The following is a 27,518-nucleotide window of genomic DNA, read 5'->3' as shown; positions in this document are numbered from 1 at the left end:
GGTGGAGGAAATGCACAGCGTCGAGTGGCCACGGTGGCGATGATGATAATACATTTCTTCTGCCCCTACTCACCTGTGTGTGCATGCCCTTTGCCCCAGCCCTGAGAAGACCCTGAGGTCTTCACATCTGGGAGGCGGGAGGAGGTATCAGCATAGACATCAGAAGGCTGAGCCTTGAAGGAGAACCAGGCTCAGGGCCCAGATGGTGGGGACTGGAGGCAGGGACAGGGAGGGGGAGATGACACAGTGGGAATCACATGGAGAAAGGTGAACATTTCAGAGAGTCAAGTGGTTGGGTGTGGCTGTAATATGGGAGTGGGGCAGCAAAGCGGGAAGAAATGGCCGGTAGTCTTGATTCATGCAGCCGAGGGCCAGGAATAGATATGAGACAGTCGACGCTGCACGGGGTAGTCTAAATTTTCCTGAGTCCCTAGGCTTCTTAAAGTCTGTTTTGGCTGGCAGCAAGTAGTCATGCAACTGAAGTAACTCCGCGGTAAGCATCCCCCTCCCAGCCCCTGCGCCAGTGGAATAACCCTCAGAGGCAAGTGGACCCAAAGCCCAAGATGACAAAAGGCATTTTCCAAGCCACTAAACTCCGTGGGTCGGTTGCTGGGAGAATATGCTGCCTTAAAACCACACTACCCCTAACTTCCTCTTCTAATGTATTCACAGAGACCCAACCATTATGGACTGAATCAGGTCCCCCAAAAGTTCATGTGTTAAAGTCCTACCCCTTGGATTCTTGGAATGTGACTGGAATGTGGAGGTAGGGTCTTTAAAGAGGCAGTTCAGTTCAAATGAAGTCATTAGGGTGAGTCCTAATCCAATATAACTAGTGCTTTTGTAAAAGAAGAGAAAATTTGGGCACAGACCTGCATAGAGGGATGACCATGTGAAGATGCAGGGAGAAGACGGCCACCTACAAGCCAAGGAGAGGGGCCTCTGAAGAAACCCACCCTGCTGACACCTTGATCCTGGACTTCCAGCCTCCAGAATTGTGAAAAAACAAACTTCTGTACCTCAAGCCACCTCTAGTAGACTCATAAAACAACTACCTGACAGGCTTGGAGGGGCCCGCGTCAGGAACACACCATCACTACAAAGAGAACTCACAGTTCACTGGGGAGACAGAGTCAAGTATGGCAGGAACCCCCATAATGGTGAGCAAAGCAGCTGGGGGAAAAAGTGAGGGGTATGTTCTCCAAGTCGGTGGGCAGGTCTGAGAAGGGGTCCAGTGTGGATGACACGTGCTGAGTCTTAGGACCCCCACTCCTCATGGTCCCCATGTTCAAGGTCCTTTGCTTACCTCTTACTCAATTACTAGGAATTTAACTTTATTTCCTCCTGATTTTATCCTAGAACATGATTGTCCTAACACATGGCCCTCTTATGTTCCTTAAAGATAAACTACTTACTGAGATCTTGACCCACTGCAGATAGTGTTCAAAGTATCCTATTATCGTGTTCCCGTACTTTGTACTTTCCTGGAAAGAAATCAGAGAGTAGTAAAATCATTAAGAGGACTATCTCATACTCTCTGCAGCCCCGTGATGATGGGCTCACACCCTCTTACTTCAACAATAACTGAGGAGATGCGAGTTTTGAGGAAGTCCTGAGCAGAATCCAGAGAGGAAAGGATATTGGCCACTTTCACCTGGAAAACACAGCAATGGACAGGGTATCAAGTGATGAAGGGATTTAACGAAACGGCATGGGGATACAAGTGCTGTTACCTGGGCCCCACACCACAGACTTGTTAATTAAGAAGACCACCGAACCAGCCCTCTGAAGGCAGGGGAATGAGAGGAGTATGTGATAAGCACTCACTTTGTTCCAGACACTGGGCCAAGCTCTTAATCCAAGTCACCTCATTGAGTCCAAGATTCCCCCTTATCCACAATTTCCTTCACTAGGGATCTAGGCGCAGATGATCCTCCTTCAGACGTATGGTCAGAAGGTCAATAGTAGCTAATGCTCCGTCACATACCTACACCATTCCCCTCACTTTGTCCCATCACTCAGGCGTTTTATCATCTCACCTCATCATGGGAAGAAGGGGGAGTTCAGCACGGTAAGGTATTTTGAGCAAGAAAGCACATTCACATAACTTCCATTACAATATATTGTTTTAATTGTTCTATTTTATTATTGATTATCATTGCTACCCTCTTGTTGTGCCTAATTTATCACTTCACCTTTATCAGAGCTGTGTATGAATCAGGAAAATCATAGTACAATAGGGTTCAGTACTCTCTGTGGTTTCAAGCCTCCTCTGAATACATTCCCCAAGGATGGGGGAGGGGGCCCTCTGGTATACACGGGCTGTCGGAAGGCATTGTGTTAGGCTACCTTCACAGAGGATGTAGCTGACCCTGCTTGATGTCACCAGGCTGAAGACATAAAATCTGGGATTGTATCTAAGTATTTCACACAGATAAGAATCCCCACAAGGCAACTTGGGTCAAGAGCTGATTTCCACCCCAATTCGCCCCCACACTGGCCCCTTGTGAAGGGCAAGGCATAGCTGCACACCGTCACCCTGAATAAAGGAGGCATAGGACAGTAAGGGACCAGGGTGCAGTCCCCAGTCTCTCTCCAGCTCCCCTTGGCATGGGACAAAGGTGATTAGAGGTATAGCAATGGTCCCCAAGCACAGTAAACCTACAGGAATAGTCTTTGAGGCACTCAGGGTCTTGGTATATCAATCAAGTAGCAGGCTCAGTGTGCTCAGTGAGCATACCAGCTACAAATGAAGGAGCTCACAGTTCACAGGGGAGACCCATGTGGCAAGAAGCCCTGTGACAAAGGTCTGCAAAGGCAGTTGTGAGGAAAGCGCAAGGAAGACCATGGAGTTTTCCGTTGTGGCTGACATCCCAAACCTCTCATGGGCAGCTTATTCTGCTCAGTAAGGAAATATATTTTGAGTTGCCTATTGGCATTGAGGATACAAGATGCACACAGCACAGCCACAGATCTCAGTTTCTGCTGTGGGGGTGTCTGTGGTCCAAGGGAGACTCCTGTGCTCCTGAGCGCTGATACCTTCCTAGGCCTAGCTTCTCATAGGATAGGGACTTATTCTCGGGGTGTGGGGCTACGTCCCTACCCCATGATGACAGGTCTGGCCACGTCAGGTCACTTGCTCTGGGCCAACAGAACATAGGCAGAATGGCAGTGTGCTGGTTCTAAGCAGTCACTGAAAGGGCAACCTGTTTCCATTCACCCTCTGATTGCCTGTCCTCTACCTGGAGGAGATGGGGTGGCCCAGACAGGAGCTGCTCCTTCAGGGTGGGTCTCTGGGTAGGCAGAAGGGTGCAGAAGCCTGCTCTGGACCCAACAGTGGTAATGCCGTTGTGGTCAGAAGCCACTGGATTCTGCAGGCAGCGTTATCTCAGTAACAGTGACTGTGCATCACACATCAAGACACAGCTTTTGATTGTGTGTCCAACAGGGCACCAAGGTGAGACATACTTGTAGAAAGCAAGTGGTAGGAAAAATCCAGTTTGGCATTCAAAATAAGTAGATAGCCAAGACTTTTGTTTTTATGTTTTTTTTTTTTTTTAATAAACATAAATACTTGTAAAACCAGTATCTCTGAGAGTCTGTGTGTGCTTTTACGATAAGACTCCTCCCCCCACCCCACCCCACCAGGACAGGAAAGGAAAATAAGTTTTTACCCTCAATCCACTGCTTTTGAGTTGAAGTTCCTTGATGCTTTGGTAGATAGTGCTCTGGTGAACAAACACACATGATATTTTCCAACTTATGACCTGAACCAGCAAGATCACATGCCTATGTCTCCTCACCCCCCACCCCCCCACTGTCAGCCAGCCATCAGAGCTGACTTTACTCTGTAACGGTTTCATTCTAGAAGAAAACAGCAGATGCAAGTAACGATAGCTCTGGTGTCAGGAAAGCTGAAGAAGGAAATCGGGATATGTCTTCTAGAGCATCATGCCCCATGCAAGGTGCCGGAAAAACCTCATTGAGTCGGGTTTGCTCAAACTGGCAGGAACTACTCAAAAGAAATTCCACCCAAACTGCCCAGAGTAGTTTAATCTGAATGGTTTAGATCAGGGAGTGGTAAAAACAAAAATCAGATAGTAAATATTTTAGGCTTTGTGCACCATACCCTGTTCAAAGCACTCAACTTGGTCATTTTAATTTGATTTAATTTTAAACTTTGCCCTTTTAGCTGAAAGCAGCCATAAATCATCTGTAAATAAGATGGCATGGCTGTGTTCCAATAAAACTTTATAAAAACAAACAAAAGGCTGGATTTGGCCCACAAATTGTAGTTTTGGGGGCCATAGTTTCCTAACCCCTGGTTTAGATTTTAGGTCACATGTACAGAGCTATTTGCCTGTTTGCAGACAGGTTACCCCAGCTCTGGGGCAAGGCTGATGAGCCTTGTGTCTCCTTGAAGGAAAGCATTTAAGAAACAGGGAAAACCCAGCTTAAAATTTTAACAAATCTGTGCTAGGCATATACAAGGAGAGCAGAAAATTGGCATGTGCATAGCATACAACAAGCAGAAAATTCAATTTTCTTTGTGCATATGCTAATGAGCTAGAAAGTCAGAAGGGAAAAAGAGATACAGAAAGAGAGAGACATGGTAAAACTCATTCTAGAAGGTTCCACAATCGAAGTCAAGTGGACTGATCTGCTTCTCCAAACCTGAGCAAGCCACTCTGTAACAGGTTTCCCACACATGTGTAATAATAATTCCTGATGTTTACAGAGTCTCTCTGGGACACCAGCCCCTATATCTCCAGGAACCAGGTGACCACAGGGCAGGATCCATTCCCACCCTTTTCTAATGAGAGATGGATAGCCCTAAGACTTTGTGGAGGCAAAAGCAGGACCTGAAATCAGTTCTCCCTGACTCCAGAGCCCATGTCCTTTCCCTGCTACAAACTACCTTTCTTGAATTTGGGGAAAGAAGCCAGAAGGCAGCAAGAAGAAAAACATAGGGGAAGTCAGAACAGAGGCTACGAGAGGAGAAAGGAACCATCGCCCATCAGATCAGTGAACAGAGCTAAACGAGGCAGAGAGAAAAGGACTTACCCTTGCCTTTCCATATTTCTTGGCAGGGTTTGGAGAAAAAGAATTTGAGAATAAGTAAGTGTGAGTGAGTCCAGGGCACAGCCAGCAGCTCTCCAGTGAGGTGCCTAGCTTCCGGGGGGCCTATTGAAGGCCAAGGGAACCAGAGCACGGTATGTGGGTCAACCCCAGAGTTTATCGACCTGGTCACAGGCAAGCGGAAAAGTCAAGGAGATAAAGCACGAAAGGAGTGGTGACAATTGAAAATGTCTTTTTTGAAACCCAGCTTTTACCATTTATTTATTTTTTTTTAAGATTTATTTTATTTATTTCAGAGAGAGAGAGAGAGGGCGCAAGTGTGGAGGGGAGGGGCAGAGGGAGAGGGACAAGCAGACTCCCTGCAGAGCTCAGAGCCTGAATCGGGGCTCCATCTCACGACTCTGAGATCAAGACCTGAGCTGAAATCAAGAGTCAGATGCTCAACTCACTGAGCCACTCGGGTGCCCCTGCTATCACTTATTTGTATCATAGCTCAGTTTCTTAGCCTGAGGCCAGCTGGATTTGACCCACGTGTGCGATGCAGATGCTTCATTAGTCTAAATGAAAGCCAGCCAGTGAGATGGGCTTTTGCTCTGGTCCCGGGGAAACCCCAAAGGTTGTGGGTTGTTACCATTGACTGTTCCAAAGGAATGACTTGGCCACGGTGAACTGTTCTAATAGTTTGTGCATTATTTTTCAGGGACTGTTTCAAACTTCCTTGGGGCTACAAGGAGAACAAAATAAACAAAGATCAACACCATCCTTCTGGACTCTGGAGCACTCTCTCTAACAGCATGAGCTCAGGACAGGGTTGTGACAAGCTTGCAGCCCTCCTTGCACGCTTGTGGGTGTGGGGACTGCCAGGAAGGGCATCGCCAAGACACCCTATCTTGAATGTTAGAATTATGAACTCTCAGAGGCCACTCAATGCCATGAGGCTTTCCTGAGTGCTGGAGGCTGTGCTCTCTTTCTCACCTCATCATCACAGAGCTGCTGTAAAGTCCAATTTCCAGCAGCTGTATCCCCATTTTACTGATGAAAAACCCAAGCTCAACTTAAACCACACTTAAATAGTGTTTAATATATAAATGTGTAACAATTTTATTGCTCCCATTTTATAGACGAGGAAACTAAGGCACAGAGGGGTGAAACATTTCGTCCAAGTTTTTATCATTAGGAAGTGTCTGAGTCAGGATTTAATCCCAGTCTTTGCCCAGAGCCCAGGCTCCTCATCCCCATGATCTGTTGCTTCTCGAAAGGGGTGCATTTGAGCCATTTAGTCATCATCCGCCAGGGGAAGTAAAGAGCAGAAGTTTGCCTGGCTTGGCTGATGTCTTTACCTTCCCTTATCCTCTTGTTACTGGTGACGCAAAGCACCAAATGGAATCTTCTCCCGTTCCCTACACTTCGAGAAAAATGTGTGTGCGCATGCACCTGCGTGCACACGTGTTTAGTGGTAGAGGGGTTGATGGGTGTGAAAGCAGAGATAGTTCTAAAGCAGGGAGAGCTCCACTACCATGAGCAGAGGTCGGGGGCAGCTCCGGGCATTCTGACACCTCCCTGGAACCACTCATGTGCTCACAGACTTCTGGGCCACACGGCAATGGCAGCTGGTGGGAAGTCTTGACATGCCCAGGAGAGAGCCATTTCTAACCAAAGGTTACTTGTGGTATAGGAAGACTAGTATGGACATATGACATCTCTAACGATTACAACACTTAGAACGGGACTACTTGAACTCACCAAATGGTCAGCTTTTGCTTCTAGATCACTTGCAAAGGCTAAAAGATTCACTTTGGTGGGAGCTTTACCCATCTACAAAAGAGGGAGAAGAAAACCGCATCATGGTTGTGGGATTTTTTAAGTCTTAACAATATCTAATAGACAACAGAGTGAATTATGCTCCATAAAATAAGGCTGGAAACTCTTACAGAGGTGACAACAGCTGCACTCTTATTTATACATGTAAAACCATATTATTTTTATTCAACTACATGATCCAACCATAAAAAGAAATCAAGTACTGATCTATGCTATAATGGAGTTGACTCTCAAAAACTTTTAGGTTACATAAAAGGGAAGCAGTAAAGACCATTAAACACAGAAGGGCTCATGTTGTATGACTCCGCTCATATGACATATCCAGGATCGGTAAATTCATAGGAGCAGAACATAGATTAGTATTTGCCAGGCCTGGGAGGTGGGGGAAGGGGAACAACTATGTAAGGGGAATGAGGCTTCTTTTTTGGGAGATAAAGATATTTTAGAACTGGATAGAAGCAGTAGTTGAGCAACACTGTCATTATACTACAAGCTAATGAATTGCTCTCTCTCTTTTTTTTTTTTTTTGAATTTAAAAATTTATCTTAAAGATTTTATTTTTAAGTAATCTTTCCACCCTTCGTGGAGCTCGAACTCACAACCCTGAGATCAAGAGTCGCATGCTCTACTGACGGAGCCAGCCAGGAACCCCAGAATTGCTCACTTTAACATAGTTAATTTATGTTATGTAAATTTCATCCCAATAATTTAAAAAAGGAAAGAAAAACAAAACAAAAAACCAGAGGTATATGCTGTTATTTTTTTTCCCTCAAAGATCAGGCATGAACGCACGGACGCACCTCAGCCAAGTAGACATTATAGTCTATGGTGTCTATGCCCGAAGAGCTGAAGTTCATCAGGTTTTCTCTCCCTGCGGCGTCCAACAGCACAATATTGTCAATATTTACATTCAGATTTTTAAAATCTTTGCTTATGTTTCCAGCATGCTGCATGATAAAAAGAAAAGTTACAAGGAAGCCCATTCTTCAAGAATGCCACATACTTTCACACATTAAAAGAGCAATGACACAAGACAACAAAACCACAGATGAACATTTGACTGGCATTTCTTCCTGGTACTCTTCTCTCCCCTCCCGCTCCTTCCCTGTATCCCTGCCTCCTTCCTTATGCCCCACGCCAGGCACTGTGTGAGGAACTGGGATGCAGAGCAAAATAACACTCCATCTCAGCCCTCAGAGTCCTCAAAGGAAGAGGCAGTGTCATAATAAAGGCACACGAACTGCATCAGGACCCCACGGGCAGGGAAGAGTCTGCCCAGGTCAGTGTCCTAGACAGGGCAATGGAGAGGAGGTGGCTTCTGAATGGGTCTGGACAAAGAGAGATTTTGAAAGGGGTCAGGCAGGCTGTATCCCAGGGGAAGGAGGTAGCATGCCCTGGAATTGCATAGTGAGGACACTTGAGATCACGGGGACATGGCTGGTGATTTGGGGTTGTCCTAGGGAGCAATCAGCATGTAGTGCCTGAGTATCCCGAGCACTCCGTTTCTGGTGCACAGAGAACACGATACACAGCATGATGCCAAATCAGCAGAGGGCATCTGGTGAGGGCTTGAATTATATTTATATGGACATGCAAGGAATATTTAGGGAGGATAATCAACACAAGACAAAATACAATACAATGCAGAATTTGTATTCAGCTTTTAAATAAACCCCTTCCTATCCAAAAACTGTCAGGCCATCATGGTCTCCTGGTGCCTCTGAAAGCCTTCTGTGATGTCTCAGTGGGCAAGCTGAGGTTTAGCCTCTTTCCTTGGTATCCCTTAGTATCTTCTTCCATTGGGAAGCCCAGAAGAAAGAAGGCTCCTTACGTGTTTTCCTATGAGAAGCCCTAAAAGGCCTCCAGGTATGGGAAGGGGGTCAGCCTAGGTTCATGGCACCCTAGGCCTGACCAGCTGAAATTCTCTTGCTCCTCCTCCTGTCCAGTATGCTCTTGAGTGGGCTCTCCTCAGAGTCTTCAGGCTCATGACTTGGGCGGATGGGCTCAGGTGAAGGAGCAGGAGGAAGTCATTCCCTTCTATCAGCGTCCATGGCTGTTGACATGCTGTCTTGCTGAGGGCCAGGGGAGCTCCGCAGAGGCCCCTTGGAGTCCTGGGGCCACAGCCATGATGCCCAAGGGGCAATGAATGTGTGGGATGGAATCCTGGGTGCCTAGGTCCCCCCCCCCCCCCAGGGACTGGGCCAAAAAAGGTGGCCAGTGTTGGAGAGCCAATATCCCTGGGGCTTTGTTCCTCTAAGGACACTGACAAACAGCAAGATAAGATCTTCCTACATCAGAGCATTCGAGTAGTCAACTAGAGAAACTCAGGCCTCAAGAAAGACAACAGGTTGAGGGGGTGAGGAAAATGATGTGGAATTAGACAGAAGCGAGTGTTGCACAACCTTGTGAGTGTACTAAATGCCACTTTTAGATGGTGAGTTTTATCTTATGTGAATTTCACCTCAATGAAAAAAAAAAGAAGAAGAAGGTAACTGGATTGACTAAAGACATGTCCATTTTGTGGCTGGCTCTAATTCCTTACCTCCTGAATGTTGAGATGCTCACTGATATTGTAGCTGTTCTCAAGCTTAAGTGTGGTATAGATGCCCTTATTTTCTTTGCAATCACTGTGGGAATAAACAGAGAAATTATGATCTAGAAAGGTGGCCATACCTACCTCTGTCCCCTGCTACAGATGGAAGGAGGGAGGTTCACTGTTTATCTTTTGTTTTGTCTAAATCTGCATGCAGAGAAGTGGCTTCTGAGTGCTGATGCAGGAGGAAGTCTCTCCCTGTGCCTACTGTTCCAGACTTCGTTCCCTGCTTTGCTTAATGTCCCGACTTTGGAACAGATACAGTAAGACTGGTAAATCATCCTTCTGTCTATCTCCTTTGTGTTTTTTCTACTGCTATGAGGGATAACAAGTTCACAAACAGGGAAGAAATAAATTCTCATTAAAAAAAAAAAACAAATAAAAAATAATACCACCTGTGTGTTACAGAGAGTATCATGGGCTTTATTAAAAGATTCTAAGGCTTTATTAAAAGATTCTATCAAAGCCCTGCCAGGCCACTTGTCTCCCTATTTCCAAGGTTGAGCTTCACTTACTAAGCATATGGTTAGATGTATATTTTCAGGGCAGGATGGAGATAGGGAAGGGGCCACACCTATATTCAGATGGTCAGTACACCTAAGTTGGTTTCACCTCTCCGTGCTTCTCTAAAATGTGCAAAATGCCTCCTTGACTGAGCTAAGAAGGGCAAGCTCATCTGATGCATGTCCCTGTCGCTGAGACAGCCACTTCCTGGAGGTGCCTCTTCCTTGTCCAGTCACCAAAGCCTTCTAGACCTGAGGGATGCCTCGGAGAAGCCACTTTCCCACAGCCCTAGGAGGTGTGAGACTCCTCTCCAGGAAATCCCCAGTTGGCTGGTGTTGTTGGAATGGAGAGCTTGAAACACTAACCACGAGGGGTAAGGCTGCAAAATTCTCTAGGAGCCAGAGTCACAAAGAGCTGGCAGGCTGGGCCAAGGCCAAGAAGATCGGCTTTGTCCTTTCAGGCCAAGGGTAGTTTAATCGTGCACAGCGACTCCAATTGATTGATAACATCTGCCTACAACATGCTGTGGAGAAGATCCTGAGACTCTTCTAACTATGAACAAGACCACAGTTGACTACCAAGGTCTACCATGAAGGCCACTCATCTGCTGTTTCTGCTAGGGGAGCCTCTGAACCCTATTGAACAAAGAGGAAGTAAAATTTCCCAAGGTCCCCACTGCCTGCTCCCTGATCATAGAGTCAAGACTGGAGCCCATCCATCAGCTGCTGGGGGACCTTGATATATCACCATGCCAAAGTCTAGAAAGCTTTCAGGGGAAGGATTTTCTTTTTGGTCTTATTTCCACTATCTCTTTGTGAAGACAATAGAATAGCTGGTCTTATCAAGCTTAAAGACACTTTGAAAGCAAAATTCTCATTCTGGAACAACATTTTCAGTAGCCAAAAAAATGCATAATGTTATTAATTCTACCTGTAAACTTGTTCAAAAGTGAGATTAATATCCGGATTGTTAAACACCATGCCAGAGAGATAGTATTTCCAATTCTCATTTAGTAAATATGGTGTGTCCAAAATCTAGAACAAATTGAAAAAGCTTTTTTAAAAGAGATACTTTTACTCAAATACACATACATATAATAAAATATTCTGTTAAATGTATTTTGGGGATTTTGAAGATCATGGTTTTCTTTATTGGTCTCCAATTTAAAATGAGAAAATAATAGTGTGATCGGAATAAACTGACAACAGGTAGCATAAATGAGAATTAGTGAGCTACTTTTTTTGGAGAACACTTCACTTAGTAAGACAAGTACATTAGAAATGGGAGAGTTGACATGGGAGAGTTGGCTAATAGGTCATATGTAATATCATCAATGTTAAAATGAGCTCATTAGTGCATGACCACATATATGCTTGAGGAATGTAAGCTTCAAAATATTCCCTATTTTATGGCATCTGGGTGGCACAGTCAGTTAAGCAGTTGACTTTTGGTTTCGGCTCAGGTTATGATCTCAGGGTCATGAAATCAAGCATAGAGTTGGCTTAGTTGGCTTAGGATTCTCTTTCCCTTTCCCTCTGCCCTCCTGCTAGTGCTCATGCTCTCTCTCTCAAATAAATAAATCTTTCAAAAGGAAATCCCTATTTTTTTAATTTTAATTTTAATTTTTTATTTCTTTTCAGTGTAACAGTATTCATTGTTTTTGCACCACACCCAGTGTTCCATGCAATATGTGCCCTCCCTAATCCCCACCACCTGGTTACCCTAACCTCCCACCCCCCACCCCTTCAAAACCCTCAGGTTTTTTTTCAGAGTCCATAGTCTCTCATGGTTCATCTCCCCCTCCAATTTCCCTCAACTCCCTTCTCCTCTCCATCTCCCCATGTCCTCCATGTTATTTGTGATGCTCCACAAATAAGTGAAACCGTATGATAACTGACTCTTTCTGCTTGATGTATTTCACTCAGCATAATCTCTTCCAGTCCTGTCCATGTTGCTACAAAAGTTGGGTATTCATCCTTTCTGATGGAGGCATAATACTCCATAGTGTATATGGACCACATCTTCCTTATCCATTCATCCGTTGAGGGCATCTTGGTTCTTTCCACAATTTGGCGACTGTGGCCATTGCTGCTATAAACATTGGGGTACAGATGGCCCTTCTTTTCACGACATCTGTATCTTTGGGGTAAATACCCAGTAGTACAATTGCAGGGTCATAAGGAAGCTCTATTTTTAATTTCTTGAGGAATCTCCACACTGTTCTCTAAAGTGGATGCACCAACTTGCATTCCCACCAACAGTGTAAGAAGGTTCCCCTTTTTAGCAATTTAACACAGCATGGAAGATAATGAAGTCCGGCTTGATGTATCACTATTATTTTTTATGATGAGCCCAAATGGACATAATTAAAAAACACTGACACTCCCAATTTAATTTTCCTCAATCAACTGAATAATTAAAATACCATGACAGCTGGTTACCTTCATAGTCACTCACCAAGTTTCATAACAGATCTGAGGTGAAAGAGCATATATAATAAAACAGCAAAACAGAAATAATCTTTTGAGAACCAGAATCTGGAGAAAAGCATCAGAAAGCCGGAGTGACAAGAGTGCCACACAGACCCAGATTTCCTTGTTAATTAATGATGCTGAACTGAGAGGTGGTCCCATAGAGTCCATAGGACAGAGTTTCAGAGGGAGAAGGTGGAGCCTGAATTCACTTCCCAACAGCCTCGTCAGATGGCCTCCAGGGACAACACTCAGCCATGAGATGTTGAATTTTTCAATGTCTTTCACGTAAATTGAAGGCCTCAAAGCATCGGCATGGGCAACTGTCCTTTGAGAAACCCTTTAAAATATCAGAAGCCTTCTGGGTTACCCCACCTTGGGAATCCCCTCCCAACCCCATTATAGTCCACATCAATGAGCAGGCCTTAACTCCTTGTGCTCATTTTACTTGACATTCGAAAACTTTACTTTTTTTTTTTTTTGCTCTGACAAATAGAAGGAATCTTAATTTACTGAATAAAACCCAAAATGCTCATCTTTTTGCCCCCACAAGATATGGGGAAATCAGTTTCCACTCAAGCCCTTTCCACAGCAGGCCCGGAAGGCATCCTCACCTGGAATAACTTCCCGTTTTGATACGGCTCACAAACCAGTTTTTCCATGTTTCCTCCAATGACAAACGTGAGAACGACGATGGTCATCAGTATCCAACAAAAGAGGAAACTGACTCCAACCCCGCTGGAAACCAAAACCAAAATAAAACAGAAATAAAGTCTGGAATTCTACTGTAAATTAGTCAACATTCAGGGGCACCTGGCTGACTCCTTTGGTAAAGCATGTGACTCTAGATCTCGGGGTCATGAGTTCAAGCCCCAAGTTGGATGCAAAAATTACTTAAAAAACAAAACAACCAACCAAACAAAAAAACCCTATAGGTCCAATATTACCTACCAGTTCTTACTAATCCTACCTACGTGGTGTGGGAAAAGGACCTAGAGTCTTTGCTTTGTGCAGGTTAAGTGAGCCCACCTGCTCCGGACTGGAGCCGGGAAACGGTAAGCACTGTGACCTTCCAGTCCCAGTTATATATTTAGGGAATGCTCTGACTTAGTCTCTGGTCTCCTTGCAGCCCAGCACCATGATTCAGACATCAACTCTGGAGTCAGGTGAGTGAATCTGGCCTTCTGCAGTTGATGCATTGAATGGGGAGGTTCCGAGGTAGGAAACGTACCATGGGGAGTTTGAGAGGGGGTTCTGCGTGCAGAGGGAGGGCTGAGCGCAGCATGAACACAGCTCAGGACGCAGGCAGGAGTGCACGGGTGCAGGGGTACAGGGGACAGGACCTGTCTGGTCCAGGAAGGGGTGGCTGCTGAGGGCCCAGAAGCATAGAAAAGAGCATAAAAGAGCGCTGGAGTTTTGAGAAGGCGTGTGATGGCTTTTATTTTCTCTCTGAGGAAGAACATTCTTGTCAGAGCATGCAGGACAGGAGGGACAGAGGCCCGTGGGGATGGGTCTACCACTGAGGAGGCTGCCGTCCATCCTGGGGTGGTGGGCTGATGTGGCTAGAGGCAGGGGACAGAAGAGATGGGACACAAGAGATGGACACAACCGGATGTGCAGGAGATTCTAGGCAAGAGAAGGCGAGGAAGAGCCCCAGGTGATGCCAGGGCTTGTCAGCAGGGAAAGGAGACACTGGTGCTGAGAAAGGGAAGAGAGGGAGGGATCTGGTCCTGCTCCCCGCGGGAGGTGGTGTGATGCTGGAGGGGAGTCGGCTGTGTGCAGAGCGCACACATCTGGGTTACAGGCTGGCACGAGGCAACCAGCTGCTTAGAAATGACCACTGGTCCTTGGGCTGGGGCTGGAGGGAGAGGCAGCCTGGGCCCCGGCCTGGGAGACGGTGCTGCTTGAGGAGCAGGTGGTGGGAGAGCAGCTAGTGAATAAGGGGCCAGGGAGAGCTGCAGTGTGGGAACGAAAGCACTAGGGCACGGGGTCACGGAAGGGAAAACTAAGGGGAGTCTGCCGTGGGTAGGGAGCACAGGGGACCCAATCACTGCAGGGAGGGCACATTCCAGGGAACTACTGGAAGTCCCCTGGCTGGAAGCCTGGAGGCCACTGCTGACCAGAGGGCAGGGGAGTGGCCTGGGCAGGGCAGGGAGTAAGAAAACAGCAAATATCATTATTTCTAGACATCTGCGCAGGGGGAGGTGTGAGAGGGAAGAAGGGGTGTTAGGAAGTTTTCTGTTGTCCAGTTTCAAGAGGGGAGAAAGCAGACTGTGTTTAAGTGTTGAGAAGCCAGGCTAGGAGAAGGGAAGAGAATGATGACAAGGGGAGAGGGAGGGCGGATCCAGGGCACCTCCGGGGCGGTGCGCAGGGGTGGGAGGGAACAGCAGGTGGGAGGGGCCAGAAGGCAGACTTCCTTTGGCTCAAGTCCTTCGGCTCAAGGAACTGCGTGTTCGTGGATGCAGGGGCGCTGGAGTTTTGAGAAGGCGTGTGATGGCTTTTATTTTCTCTGTGAAGAAGGAAGTCCAGCCTTCTGCTAAGAGAAGGGGAAAACGAGGAGGACAGGACGGATATATGAGTAGAAAAAGCCATTGGAGAAGGAAGCGAGGGGGAGGGGGAGCGAGGAGGGGAGGAAGGAAGGAGGAAATGGGGAGGTGAGACAGGGAAGCCTGTGGAGCTCTGAAGGATCCATTTGAGGTGGGGGTCATAATTCTGTAGGGATGCCAATGTGCCCCATTGTGTGACCTTTCTCTAGGGTGCTCAGTTACTTGGACGTAGACACAGACAGAGCAGACTCCTGACTGAGCCTAGGTAGAACAGGCAGATCGTAACAGATGATTGTACCATCACCAGTACAAACGGAAGGACCCTCAGAAGTGTGTAGGCTGATGGACTTAAAAACATAGCCTCCCTTCTTGAGGGCGGGATTCTGCCCAGTGGACATACTTAAGGTGTAATTATGAATATTTGCCTGGTGTTGCTGGAATAAATAGCAAGGTATGTTCACTGCAGGGGCCCCTGTCAGCCTGAGTTTCTCTGTTCTGAAAGGCTTTGGAGTCAGGAAGCGCATAGGGAAGGGGAACATGTGTGAAACAAAAGCCAGTCACCATGGTTTTAACCGTGTACCCGAGCATGTGCGGGCATCAGAGTTATAAAAATCATCTAAATCTTCGATAGGACACTTCGGACAAACACAGCTACTCTCAAGAGCTTACTGTTAGCATTCCCAGACTTGGTTTACCAAAAATGCTTCTCTATCTAGAAAAGGGACACACCATCACCCAAGGCCTGTCACTCAGAGAAGAATGGCTGAGAAGAATGTGCTTAAAGTGTTGTAAAGGAGGAGAGAAGGAGAAGTAAAACAAGTACAAGAAAAATAACAGGCAACAAAGACCATCTGTGGCCAGCAGAAGTGAAAGTATTTATTATCTGGACCTTTATAGAAATGTGTGCTGACTCCTGACCTACATGGTTAGTGACATGCACGTAATCTCAGAAGCCCTAGTCAAACATCTTCAGGACTTTGTTCAACCACTGAGGGTAGCCAACCTCATTCCATTTCAGTGACCTCAGAATCTCCTATTCCTTGGTGGCTGACGTTTGTGTCATCCCTAGTGCCTCACAATTATAACTAAATGTGCAAAAATACGGCTTGTGATGTTTTGTCTGTAGTTGGGTCCTACTTAGAGTCATTCCCTAGAATGGGAATGACTTGGTTGAGGCAGTTGCTGTGTTTTTGGGTCCTTGCTCCAGCCTGACAAACTGCTTTCTCAACTTGCCACCAGTGTGACCATCTTGTGACACCTGTGGCTACACTGGGTATTAGCTTCTTTTCAAAGCTCCGGATAATCTGAGCATGGTTTCCAACAGTTAAAACTGGAAGTTTCACAGTGCCTGTCAGTATAAGAGAGAGTTTTCTTGTTGTCTGGGTGAGTTTTCCTTCTCTCGGGGGAGACCTTCCATGGGCCTTGGAGACAGATGTACACTCCCCGCTGTATCCCATCCAGTCCCTAATATGCTCCCCGGACTCTTAGAAGACACAAGGATCAGAGCAGAGTCAGGGCTCTCTGCCTCTCCTCCCCACTGATCTTTCACTAGGAGCCCCAAGGGGGATAAGGACTCTTGGTTGGTTTTTGAAGAGACCATGTTCTTCAACATACGGTGTTTCTGTTTTTAAGGACAGGTGGTCTTGTGGTTACAGCTGAACAAAATATACTCTTTCTGGTTCCTACAGGCAAATAAACGGCTTTTAAGAAGAAATTACATTTTTCTAATTGGTTTGACTCGACCAGCTATACTTGTATCACTTTCCCCCTTCACAAGTATCCAGTTGTTTGCCGGCTATCTCAGGAGATGGAAGGGCCTGCCAAACGCAAATTCCATCCTGAGGTTGGGCGACCACGGAGCCCACACCATCCTCGGGCTGCAGGCCACCTGAAATGCATCCGATCAGCCTTTCCCCTATAGTGTGATAAAGTCCATTGTTCCCAAGCCCCGGGCTTCCATGTGACTTTGTCTCTTTAGAGATTCCTTACTCTGCAGAGGTGAGAATTACACCCAAACTGAAATAATTTTAGTCTCCCTCCAATGGCTCATGACTTCCCTGTTTCTTTCTTCTTTGAAGCCAGTAGCACATATGTTGGTTTTGTCCCTTCAAAATGTTCAAATAGAATTTTACAGTAAATGCACCTGTTCAGAGCAATGTACTCTCTCCCATCAAAAAAGGTGGGATCTATCAACTTATCATCAAAACACTGACAAAACAGCCAAGTACCAGGATTAGTAAAATCTGAACATTAAACTCATTTTCTATCTGTAACTGTGTACACTGGAACAAAAAGTCAGGGCAATATACTGTTCCTTGCTGCATTAATTTGAGTGTAGGCATGTGAGCAAATAGGCTTTTCCATGCATGGAGCTCTGTTCAGTTTTGTGCAATTTTGGCAGACTCCCATGTTGTTAGCTTTAAGGTTGTTTGTAAGACCATTGTGTCCTCAGGCAGCTCTTTCTGCTCATGGGTCCTGTCTCCATGCTTTAATAAAAGCACTTTTCTGGGGGGTGCCTGTGTGGTTCAGATGGTTAAGCATCTACCTATAGCTCAGGTCATGATCTCTGGGTCCTGGAATTGAGCCCCACATTGGGCTCGCAGCTCAGCGGGGAGTCTGCTTCTCCCTCTCCCTCTGCCTCTCCCCCTGCTTGTGTGCTCTCGCACTCTAATGAATAAATAAGATCTTTAAAAAAAAATAGTTTTTGCATCACCACCACCAACAAAAACAACAACAACAACAAAAAACCCACAAAAGGCTCTTGTGCTACATTAATGCTAAGAAAGACTTGTACTATACAAGAGATTCCATGTTTGATGGAAAGGCCATACCATCATGGCTCATCAATCTGATTAATTCTTGTAGAGACCCAATGTTTGGAAAAGCACATTAATGCAGGATACTTGCTTGCCTGATTCTCTCAGCCTGGTACTAGTAATGTAGGCTGAGATGAGAGAGTGTGGCTGAGGTTTTGAGTCTCCATTGCTCCAGGGACTTGTTCTAAACCTTTATCTTCCTCTTTGAGCCCCATCACGCTCCCTGCCGCTGATTCTTGAGGTTCAGACTGGAAAAGGATATGTCAACTGGGAAGCCACACAGCTTCCTCTCAGGGGCACATTCAAAGCTTCTATCTCTGCTTCCTGCTTGACATTTCTGGCCCAACTGCGGTCACAGCCAGCTCATGTCCCATGTGCTTTGTCCTACCCTGGTAGAATAAGGGTTTTTTGCTTGCTTGTTTGTTTCAGAACAATGAACTTGGATATGAATATCTTGGAAGCAGGCACAAAGGCTCGTCGCTGGTACCCCACACCTTCTCTTATCACTGATTAAGGCTTCGTGTCTAAATCCCAAGGGTGCTGGGTCGGCAATCTCTTTGCTAAATCAAGTTTCCAGAGTTTCAGAGTAAACAAGCTAATGATACTGTTGACCACAGAGAACAGTGTCTAAGATCAGAACAATCCTCAGCAAGTTTCTGGTGAATAAATGGATGGATGGAGGGAGGGAGGGAAGAAGAGAGAGAGAAAATACAATAGGAATCAAGACGGCAAGCTTAGAAATAATTTCACTACAGAGGAGCCCACCATATAGAAACACAGTGTTTAAGCCTGTCTATCAAAAGTCTAACAATTTCGAGTTTTCTTCTATTTTTTAATGTGTGGTGGGATTTCCCACAGTGACAGAAGCACAGACACAACAGGACGCCCACTCCACTGGAGCCCAGAACACTTAGCCCAGAGGCCACTGGCTTCGTGTCATCTGTTTTCTTCTCTGCATTTCCACCACCCCTCCCCCCAGCCCCCTGACGGGGCAAGGAAGAGCAAACACTCACACCATGAGGAAGATGCCCCCGGTGTTCGAGATGCAGCCTCGTTCAGTTGGGGTGGAATGGCGGTCATAGCCACACGTGCCACACATCAAGCCCAGGTAATAAAAAACGACCATGAGTGTCAGCAAACAGCAGACAACCAGGCCACCCAGCCACCTGGTGAAGCAAGCACAGTGTTATTATACATAAAAGAGGTTGATGTCCTGATAACACAAAAGCTCTCGGGCTAGGGCTGGAGCAGTCGAGTTAACACTTTTTAATCAGATACCGGATTCCCCTGTGAAGGGCTCAGAGAGTGACCTTGTAGCTACAAGAACCCTTCCCACTCCAGTCCTCCAACCCAACTGGCAAGAAACCTTAATTTTTATCTTGGTTTTGAAGAGCTCTGTCTCGCTCATTGGTCATGAGACTATTGCTTCCTTCCTTTGCTTCATTTCCGTGGGGCTTGTAAGCGGAGTTTACTCAAGTACTCCAAAGCTACTGATAACTGTACCCCTTTAGACCTGCAAGTTCTGTCAAGGTTCCTGAGGCGGCAAGCACTTATTATAATGATAATGAGATGTGGACAGATCAGAATGAGACAACAGATAAAGAAATATCAGGTTCTTTTCCCTGGCCTTTCTCTAAAGTGCTTTGGGGTTGCAGGAATAATTGGGGAGGGGAGCACTGTATTCTTTGCTGAACCAGAAACTACATGGGGAGTGCACTGAATATTTCAGAACTTACGAGAGCATCCTAAATCAAGTACTTGCAGAACGCAAATCTTAATTTTGTAATGGTCCGGTGAGACATTTTAGGATACTGGGCCCTCAATTAAGTCTTACTGGCATTCCCGGAATGTACTACAACCTTTTCCAGAAGCTGAGGAGCATTCAAGGGTAGAAATGCTTCCCAACCGTCAAAACACTAAAAAATAAAGAATTTACTTCTGCAACAAAAGCTGCCACTGAAACTTTTCATTCAATTAAGAACAGTCTCAATAACTGTAAAAGCCACCTGCACCCACGCTGTGGCTATTTTGTTCCAGATACTGGAGACGCCAAATCAAACAAATCACGGATCCTGGCCTCGGAAATCATTTGCAGTTAATGTGTGCTTCACCTGCTTGGTTAAATTTCTTTTAAAAATAAGCTTCTAGTTCTCAGAGCAGGGAGACCCAATGTGTAGACAGATAATTGCATGGTTCTTTCCATTTGTGAAACTCTAACCTCTAATGAGATTGTAAATTCATTGAGAAAGGGTCAGTCTTATGTTTGTCCTGACACCTGCTGGGGTGACCTAGCCACACGGTAAGAAAATGGTTGATTACAGGACAATAACTGAGAGCATTCTCAGATGGGGGTTGAAAACCCTCCTCCCAAACATCACCACTGACCTTGTGAAGGTTATTCCACTCCCCTGAGCCTCAAGCTCCTCATCTATGAAACAAGGTTACAAATAGAACAGAACCCTGCAGTTTTTTTTGTTGGGTTGCTTGTTTGTTTTGGAGTATTAAATGAGATGTCATGCGTACAGCTCTTTGGAAGGCAGGCCGTAACTGTTCCTGAATTGCAAGCAATTATTGTTATTATTTTATTATTTATCTTGGGTTCTTGCTTAATAACTATCTGAACAGGAATGGAAGTCTCTGAAATTTCCATGAGTCTGGCCAAAAAGAATGATTCTGAAACTAATAGGTGGTGGGGCTGGGCCTTTTAGAGAGGACAGCACACCTTACCTCTCATATACATGGTCCTTGAAGTACGTCCAGTCTGTAGGTCCACCACTCCTTAGCACTCCTGCCTGAGATGTCCACAGTCATCTCCAAGGCCAAACCCCACTGGCTAACGTTTTCTAATGGGCCAATCCACAGCTGAGGACCACAGCTGCTTACATGAGCTCTCCAGTAATTTACTCATTTCAAGGATGTTCTTTCTCTAAGAACCGACCTTGATATGTTGATTTTATAAGCCAAAGAAAATTAGAATATTATCCAAATGCCCTCCATAATTCCTTTATAGGCTTTCAAATCCTTTTACATATGTTAGATAGTTACAACTAGGATTCTAGAAGCCATTAATGATATCAGAATTGCAAATTATTGACTGTTTGGCTCAAGAACTTCCAGTCTTCAGTTTTTAAAAATATACATGAATTTGCATGCCATCCTTGGGCAGGGGTCATGCTATCTTGTATCATTCCAATTTTACTATACATGCTGCCAAAGCCAGCACTCCAACTTATTAAATAAACATTAACTAGGGTTAACACATACCAAGTTACGTGTTCTTTGTACAATCTTCTCTCACAACATGATCCCAGTTATCAGGTCTGATTTCTCCCCTGTTCTAGAACAAGTTTCACCCCCTAGCTTGCCAGCTCTGGGTGGGGAGAGGGCGGGGGGCACTCACCTGTACGAATCATACTCCTCCAACGTGAATAAATTTTGGTGGATGTAAGTTTCGGTGTCATTAATGTAACCCATGAAATTGGACAGCTTATCCTGTATTGGAATCTGCTTGCCTATATTTTCAATATTTGAACCAAGGGAATTCAAGGAACTTTTGATATCTGAAAGCAAAGACACCCAGGTTATGCATTTTTAAACCTAAGGGAAACAGAAACTCTTGTTTTGGAACCAAAATGAAAAGCTTCAACCCCTTTAAGTTTTCCCCATGTTATGCATGTGTTTCAAACATGGAAAGGTTCTACAACAGCACGAATGCAGCCAAGACCATCAAAGAGCAATTACTTAACAGAACAGCAAGCTATGGGAGCTGACTTTAATGACATGGTGCTTAAGTCAAGCCAGAGTTTTCTTCTGCTGCTTATTTCACTAAAAAATAAAATGAATCTGGTGATTAAAGCCTATGGCATGCCTACCATGGACCAGGCACTTTTATAAATGTTAACTCATTTATTTCACTGAGATAGATCTTCTTCCTATTTTACTAAGCGACCTGAGGCCCATCGAAGTTTAATTATTTCTCCAAAGATCTTTTCTTTTTTTTTTTTTTTTTTTCCAAGAAAGCACTAGAGATGGGATTGAATGTCAGGTTTGTCTAACTCCAAAGCTTCCATTAAATGATTTTGAGAAAATAATTTAATAATAAATAGCATGCAGCAACACGGTATTTCATCAGGAACAATTTTTTGAACAAATGACCCCAGGCAACATTTTTGTTAAAATTTGATTTGACTCCTACAAATTGAGATGTGTTAAAGTTCATCTGTGTTTCTCCTATGCAGACAGCGATACATTCCCAATGGTCAGAGTTTCTATTAACATCCATCCTAACCTTTCAGAGAGAAGATAGGTTCTAATTTTCTGGAAAGTATTTGACCATTGTGATGGGTCCTGGTATCAAAGCTACCCAGGACACAGATGTCATCTAATTTAATGCTCACACGGGTCTGAAGTTGGCGCTACCACAGTGATTCTTGACATGGGTGTACTAACAACATGCTAATCATTTAAATGTCCACTGATCCTGAAAAGGAAGATCAATTTCTTTGTAGAAGGAGAAACAAGACTAACTGTTCTCACAATGTGATCCCAGGGCTCCTGGTGAATTTTGGGTTAATGGTAGCATGAATCAAAATGGAATGACATAAAATGGTGGGAATCTTTTTCAAAGGTTGTTCACACAGAGCTCCTAGGAGAAGACTACTATCCACAGTGGCTCTAGTCTCTTCTAAATGTACCTGAAGACCCCAGGATCTTCAACAAGCTGACTCAATGGGTCTCTTCTTTAACTCTTAGATTTCTGAGAGTTTGAGAGATGTGGGATGCAGACCTTTCCTCCCCTATGAACAGTTCCCTCAACTCAGAATCAGGTTCTTTCTGCTTCTCAGGCTGTCCTGCTCTCCCACACCCCACAACTCTCCCGTCTTGACAGCTCGGGTGACTGTACCTCGCTGGTATCCTCTCTCCTCCGATACTTCCCTCAGGCCCCAGTTTGGATGTTGCTTCCTCCAGGAAGCCTTCCACTACTCTTTCCCACTTTTTGAACCACTTGCTTATGCCTTGTCATGTTACCAGAGTGTGGTAAATGACACCTGTGTACATGCCCAGTTGAAGGGCAAGGCGGGGATCATGCTTTATCCTTCTCCCATCCCCAGAGCCCAGCAGAGCCTGGCACACAGTAGGCACTCAAACTATGTATGTGGGGTAGGACCAAATGATCAAAACATGGGAGCTAAGGGTTCTTATTTGTTTTGGAAGGGCATGAAAATAAGCAGTTGATATTCAGCTGAATGGAGTGATTGATACTCGCCCAGACCTGGGAAAACTCTGGCTTGTGTTGAGGCAATGACAGTGTGCAATGGGCCTCGCTCACGCATACTGCACACCTTGCTTTGCCAGACTTACAAGGGAGGGCTGCACGTATTGGCAGAAGAGGTCCAGAAAGGGGGAACAACAACAAAAAAAAATAAACACAGAAATTAGTAAGCAGGTGGCTCTCAGATGTACAACGCGTGTTAGCCTTCAGATGCTAGCATAGGAAAGCGTGAACTTTGTCTTTTATCTCCTAATATTTTAAAGTAGAATCTTAGGTGAAACAGAAAGAAAACCACAAAATATCTAAAGACCTGTGATGATAGGATAAAATAACTTTTTTAACCCAAAATCTTAGAGGATTGAAAGAACACTATTAGGGAGACAAAAATAATCAAAGACCTCTAACACAACATTTTAAAACCACTTGGTCAACAGAAAAAAGGAAGCACAGAGAAGATGCTTTAAAAGAAGAAGAAGATCTCACATAGCTTCAGAGATTTCTTCTTTAAGCAAATAACCCCTGTCTATTTCCACTGCTGTGCATAGAACTGTGTGTACTGCACTCTTTCTCTGTGAGTTCACCCCGAATACCATACCCTGAATACAACGTGACTCAATCATTTAAGACTAAGGGAATTCTCTCAATATCAGCTCTGCTCCTCCAAAAATCCTAAGCAACCTCAAGAGCCTAAGATACCATTACGGCAACATCAAAAAGCAGATGAACATTTTCTTAAAAAGACAAAATAAAGCCTTATGCATAGTATTCCTGGAAAAAAAATGTATTTTAAGGTTTTTTTTTTTTTTTTAAAGAAAATATAATAATCCACAGTTTTTCCCCAGGGAAACCAATCAAAACCTGACCTTCCTAGTTTAACCACAGTTGTCTCTAGTTCTGATAGCTCAGGATGAGGCCTGGTCACCAGAGTGTGGCTTTGACCTTGCCTCTCTCGCCAGCAGGACAATGTTAATCAGAATTCAATAGGATTATCATTTCTTAAAATCTAAATCCCTGTGTGAAGGTGGCACAGTTAAAAAGGTCTGAAACTCATTTAATCTTCCAGATCAGTGAGAGAATTTTTTTAAGAGAGGAAAAAAAATAACGGTTCTTAACAATACATTTTGTGTGTGTGTGTGCTAATCACTTAATGCTTAACAAAGAGAGAAACAAAATGACTTCAAACTCTGACTCTCACCTGATATGATGTCTGTGGTTTGATTTTGTACCATCTCAGGAATATCATTAAAGGATGTATAGCCCTAGAAAATAGTTCAAAGTAAATTGATACACATAGTGAGTAGAAGGGCAATTAACAAGGATTCACTTTGCAGCTTAGCATGGAGGAAAGTAAAATAAAAATGCTAGCAGTCATCTTCCAGCTGACATCGTCACTATATGGTCATTAAAAGACGAACAAAAAATCCCTTCTTAGAGAGGACTTTGTCTTTAAATTGAATCCATCAAAGACCTTGCTAAAAGTTTTTTGCTTTTAAACTGTTAACTCATGTTATCTATACTAGCGTTTCTCAGTTGCGGGCGATTCGGTGTCCCCTCCAGGGGACATCTGGCAAATGTCCGGAGACATTTTGGTTATCACAAGTATGGCACTATGTAGCAGGGACCCAGGGCTCTTAAATATCCTTCAATGCATGGGTCAGCCCCCACCAGAGAGAATCATCAACAGTGTAGACAGCCCTTCAGCTGAGGAGGCCCTGATCTGTGCAATGTTCCATGAGCAGGCAGAAAGTGAGTTTCCAAACCAGAGCCGTACTTTCCAGAGCAATTAGAAAATTAGACTTGGGATCTAGTCTCACCCAACACACAGCTTTTAATGAGTCTGAAGTGAAAACCTAAACAGCCATGCCAAGCTATGTCCTTTAGGGAATAAATCTGGGACAAGAAGAGGTCATTATATCCAAATAAATCAACTGAACAGTGTTTTCTCCAGAAGGGTTTCATTGTGTTTCTTAGTTGTCTGCTGCTATCTTTAGCCATCTGCTGGGGAACAGTGTATCAATTACAACTTGTTATGGACTCAATGTCTGGGCACCCCTGCTCCCCGTCCCTGGCATCACACCCTGAAATCCTAACCCCTACTTTGAGTGATGGATGGTATGAGGAGGTGGGACCTTCCAGAGGTGATGAGGTCATGAGAATGAAACCTCAAGAATGGGATTAGGGACTTTAGAAAGGGGACCCCAGATAGCTCTCTCCACTACATGAAGATACAATGAGAAAATGGCCATCTGCAACCTGGAGGGGTCTCTCACTACAACTTGGTTATGCTAACCCCCTGACCTTGGACGTCCCGTTGCCAGAACTGTAAGAAATAAATTTCTTTCATTGAGAAGCCACCCGGCCTATGACAGGCTCTTATGGCAGTCTATTCTAAGTTACAGACTTTGTAAGACTGATGGTGCCAGCAAGTTTCCAGTTTAGCCTGGTAACATTGATGCTGGAACAAGAACAGCTACCACTCCTGTCTCCTCAACAGTGACTAAGCCACCAGCACACAGGTGTTTGGATGAGCGTACGTACACCTGACCCCACCGCACTTATCTGCCTTTGGACTTGAGGAGGTCACCCTTTGAAAGAGGTTCTATGGGAGAGGGGGCCTTACAGATCTCCTGGATCAACTCCCTCAATTAACAAATAAGGTGACACCAGGACACAAAGACCAGGAATTTCTTTCTTTTTCTTTCTTTCTTTTTTTTTTTTTTTTTAAAGATTTTACTTATTTATTTGACAGACAGATCACAAGTAGGCAGAGAGGCAGGCAGAGAGAGAGAGGAAGAAGCAGGTTCCCCACTGAGCAGAGAGCCCGACTCAGGGCTGGATCCCAGGACCCCAGGATCATGACCTGAGCCGAAGGCAGAGGCTTTAACCCACTGAACCTCCCAGGTGCCCCAAGACCAGGAGTTTCTAATGAACTGTTTAAGGTGACACTTGACTTTGTCATTAGATGAGTGTTTAACAGATTATCTGATGACCTTTTTATGCCCGTGCTAAAAGACAGAGTCAAGAGTACCACTATTCCTTCCCTTTCCTGCAGGTGCAGGGCACACTTATTGAATCATAACCTACAAAGAAATATTTACAGTGCACTCAACATATCGGTTGAACAAAGAGCAATAATTGGTAGGTTCTCAGGGAAATGATGATGTTCTACACCAATGTAGCCCTTGCCAATTTTAGGGCTTACACTCAAGTGGAACCAGACACATTAAAGCAATAATTATAGTTATGAGGAACTTAACAAAGAATATCTGTTGCACTATAACAATGCATTGAAAAGGGTTTGACTTGGTCAAGATATCCAGGAAAGATCTCATTAAGAATGTGACACTGGGAGGCGTGTGTGTGATTCTGTTGGTTAAGCCTCCAACTCTTGATTTTTGCTCAGGTCATGATCTCAGGGTCATGAGATCGAGCCCCATGTTGGGCTCTGTGCTCAGTGGGGAGTCTGTTTGAGGTTCTCTCTCTCCCTCTCCCTCCGCCCCTCCCCCACTTGCATGCAATCTCTCTCTCTCTCTCTCATCATCTCTAATATAAATAAATAAATCTTTAAGAAAGTGATATCGAATGATTTAAGTAACTAGTACTTTGTAGCCTAAGTGGCTGGGCGAAGGAGAGAGTGGCAGGCGCAGCCCACAGCATGTGTGAATGTGCACAAGGGGGAGGAGACGAAGTGACAGGACTGACTCGCTGAGTGGGAGGGCACCTCGCGTCAGAGTCAGTATGGGGTTCGGCACAACACCCATCAAATTCTGAGTCCCAGGAAGGTGAGATCGTCTTTTGCTTTTTATCTCCAGCATGGTGCTTTGTACACAGCCAATGCTTAACACACATTTCTTGAAGTGCAATGAGAAAAATTACCCGGTGGATAATAGTTAACACCCTTCTTGGCAGCCCTGTTTCCAAAATTTTAGGACTTTTCTTCCCAGTTACCTCTTTTCTTATGTACTAGTCTACCCTTTAACATGATATAAACAAACCACTGTATTTTTTCTTTTTCCAAAAAAAAAAAAAACATACCTGTTGGACCAGGCTGGACAAATCTGTTCGAAGAACATCATTAATATTATCAATTTGCTGATCCAAGGATGGGAGCTGAAAATTCATAAAACAAAATATAAGTCTAGGTGGATACTGCCAACAATTATTTGTCATAAAAAAGGAAGTCATCTTATATCCAAGTCCCAAAGTCTCTATATTATAGGGTATGATTTAAATTTCTTTTGAACAATAGAATATTGTCTGGGGAGAAAGACATTTACTTCAGAGTCGCCTCTACAGGCATTAAGTTTTAGATATTTGGAGGACTCCTATTGCAGTTAGCAAAAATTAGGGAAAGAAATTTAACACAGATCAATTATGTGTAATCTCACAATTTCAGGTACTGGATATTTTTCAATA

General features: G+C 44.7%; 1 protein-coding gene and 1 pseudogene across 19 annotated transcripts in view; both read right to left on the bottom strand.

Moving 5' to 3' along the window:
• The window catches only part of PROM1 (prominin 1), a 134,594-nt gene that overhangs the window by 7,030 nt on the left and 100,046 nt on the right, over window positions 1-27,518 (bottom strand). For 18 of the 19 annotated variants that reach the window (XM_059165080.1, XM_059165134.1, XM_059165126.1 and 15 more), the window contains 13 exons: window positions 27,138-27,212; window positions 24,298-24,361; window positions 21,231-21,390; window positions 18,844-18,996; window positions 13,083-13,206; window positions 10,928-11,031; window positions 9,443-9,527; window positions 7,701-7,847; window positions 6,823-6,894; window positions 5,711-5,803; window positions 3,675-3,728; window positions 1,574-1,654; window positions 1,416-1,484 (listed from right to left, as the gene is read on the bottom strand). In XM_059165080.1, coding sequence (XP_059021063.1) covers window positions 1,416-1,484; window positions 1,574-1,654; window positions 3,675-3,728; window positions 5,711-5,803; window positions 6,823-6,894; window positions 7,701-7,847; window positions 9,443-9,527; window positions 10,928-11,031; window positions 13,083-13,206; window positions 18,844-18,996; window positions 21,231-21,390; window positions 24,298-24,361; window positions 27,138-27,212 — 1,281 coding nt within the window. The remainder of the gene's footprint in view (window positions 1-1,415; window positions 1,485-1,573; window positions 1,655-3,674; window positions 3,729-5,710; window positions 5,804-6,822; window positions 6,895-7,700; window positions 7,848-9,442; window positions 9,528-10,927; window positions 11,032-13,082; window positions 13,207-18,843; window positions 18,997-21,230; window positions 21,391-24,297; window positions 24,362-27,137; window positions 27,213-27,518) is intronic. The other variant, XM_059165148.1, reaches the window with a different exon arrangement.
• On the bottom strand, window positions 20,960-21,053 carry LOC131822965 (U6 spliceosomal RNA; annotated as a pseudogene).

Source organism: Mustela lutreola, chromosome 1, assembly GCF_030435805.1.
Source record: "Mustela lutreola isolate mMusLut2 chromosome 1, mMusLut2.pri, whole genome shotgun sequence".
In the NCBI taxonomy this organism is placed as follows: domain Eukaryota; kingdom Metazoa; phylum Chordata; class Mammalia; order Carnivora; family Mustelidae; genus Mustela; species Mustela lutreola.
Note: the sequence above shows the minus strand (reverse complement) of the source record. Positions and strands in the feature narration are given on the sequence as shown.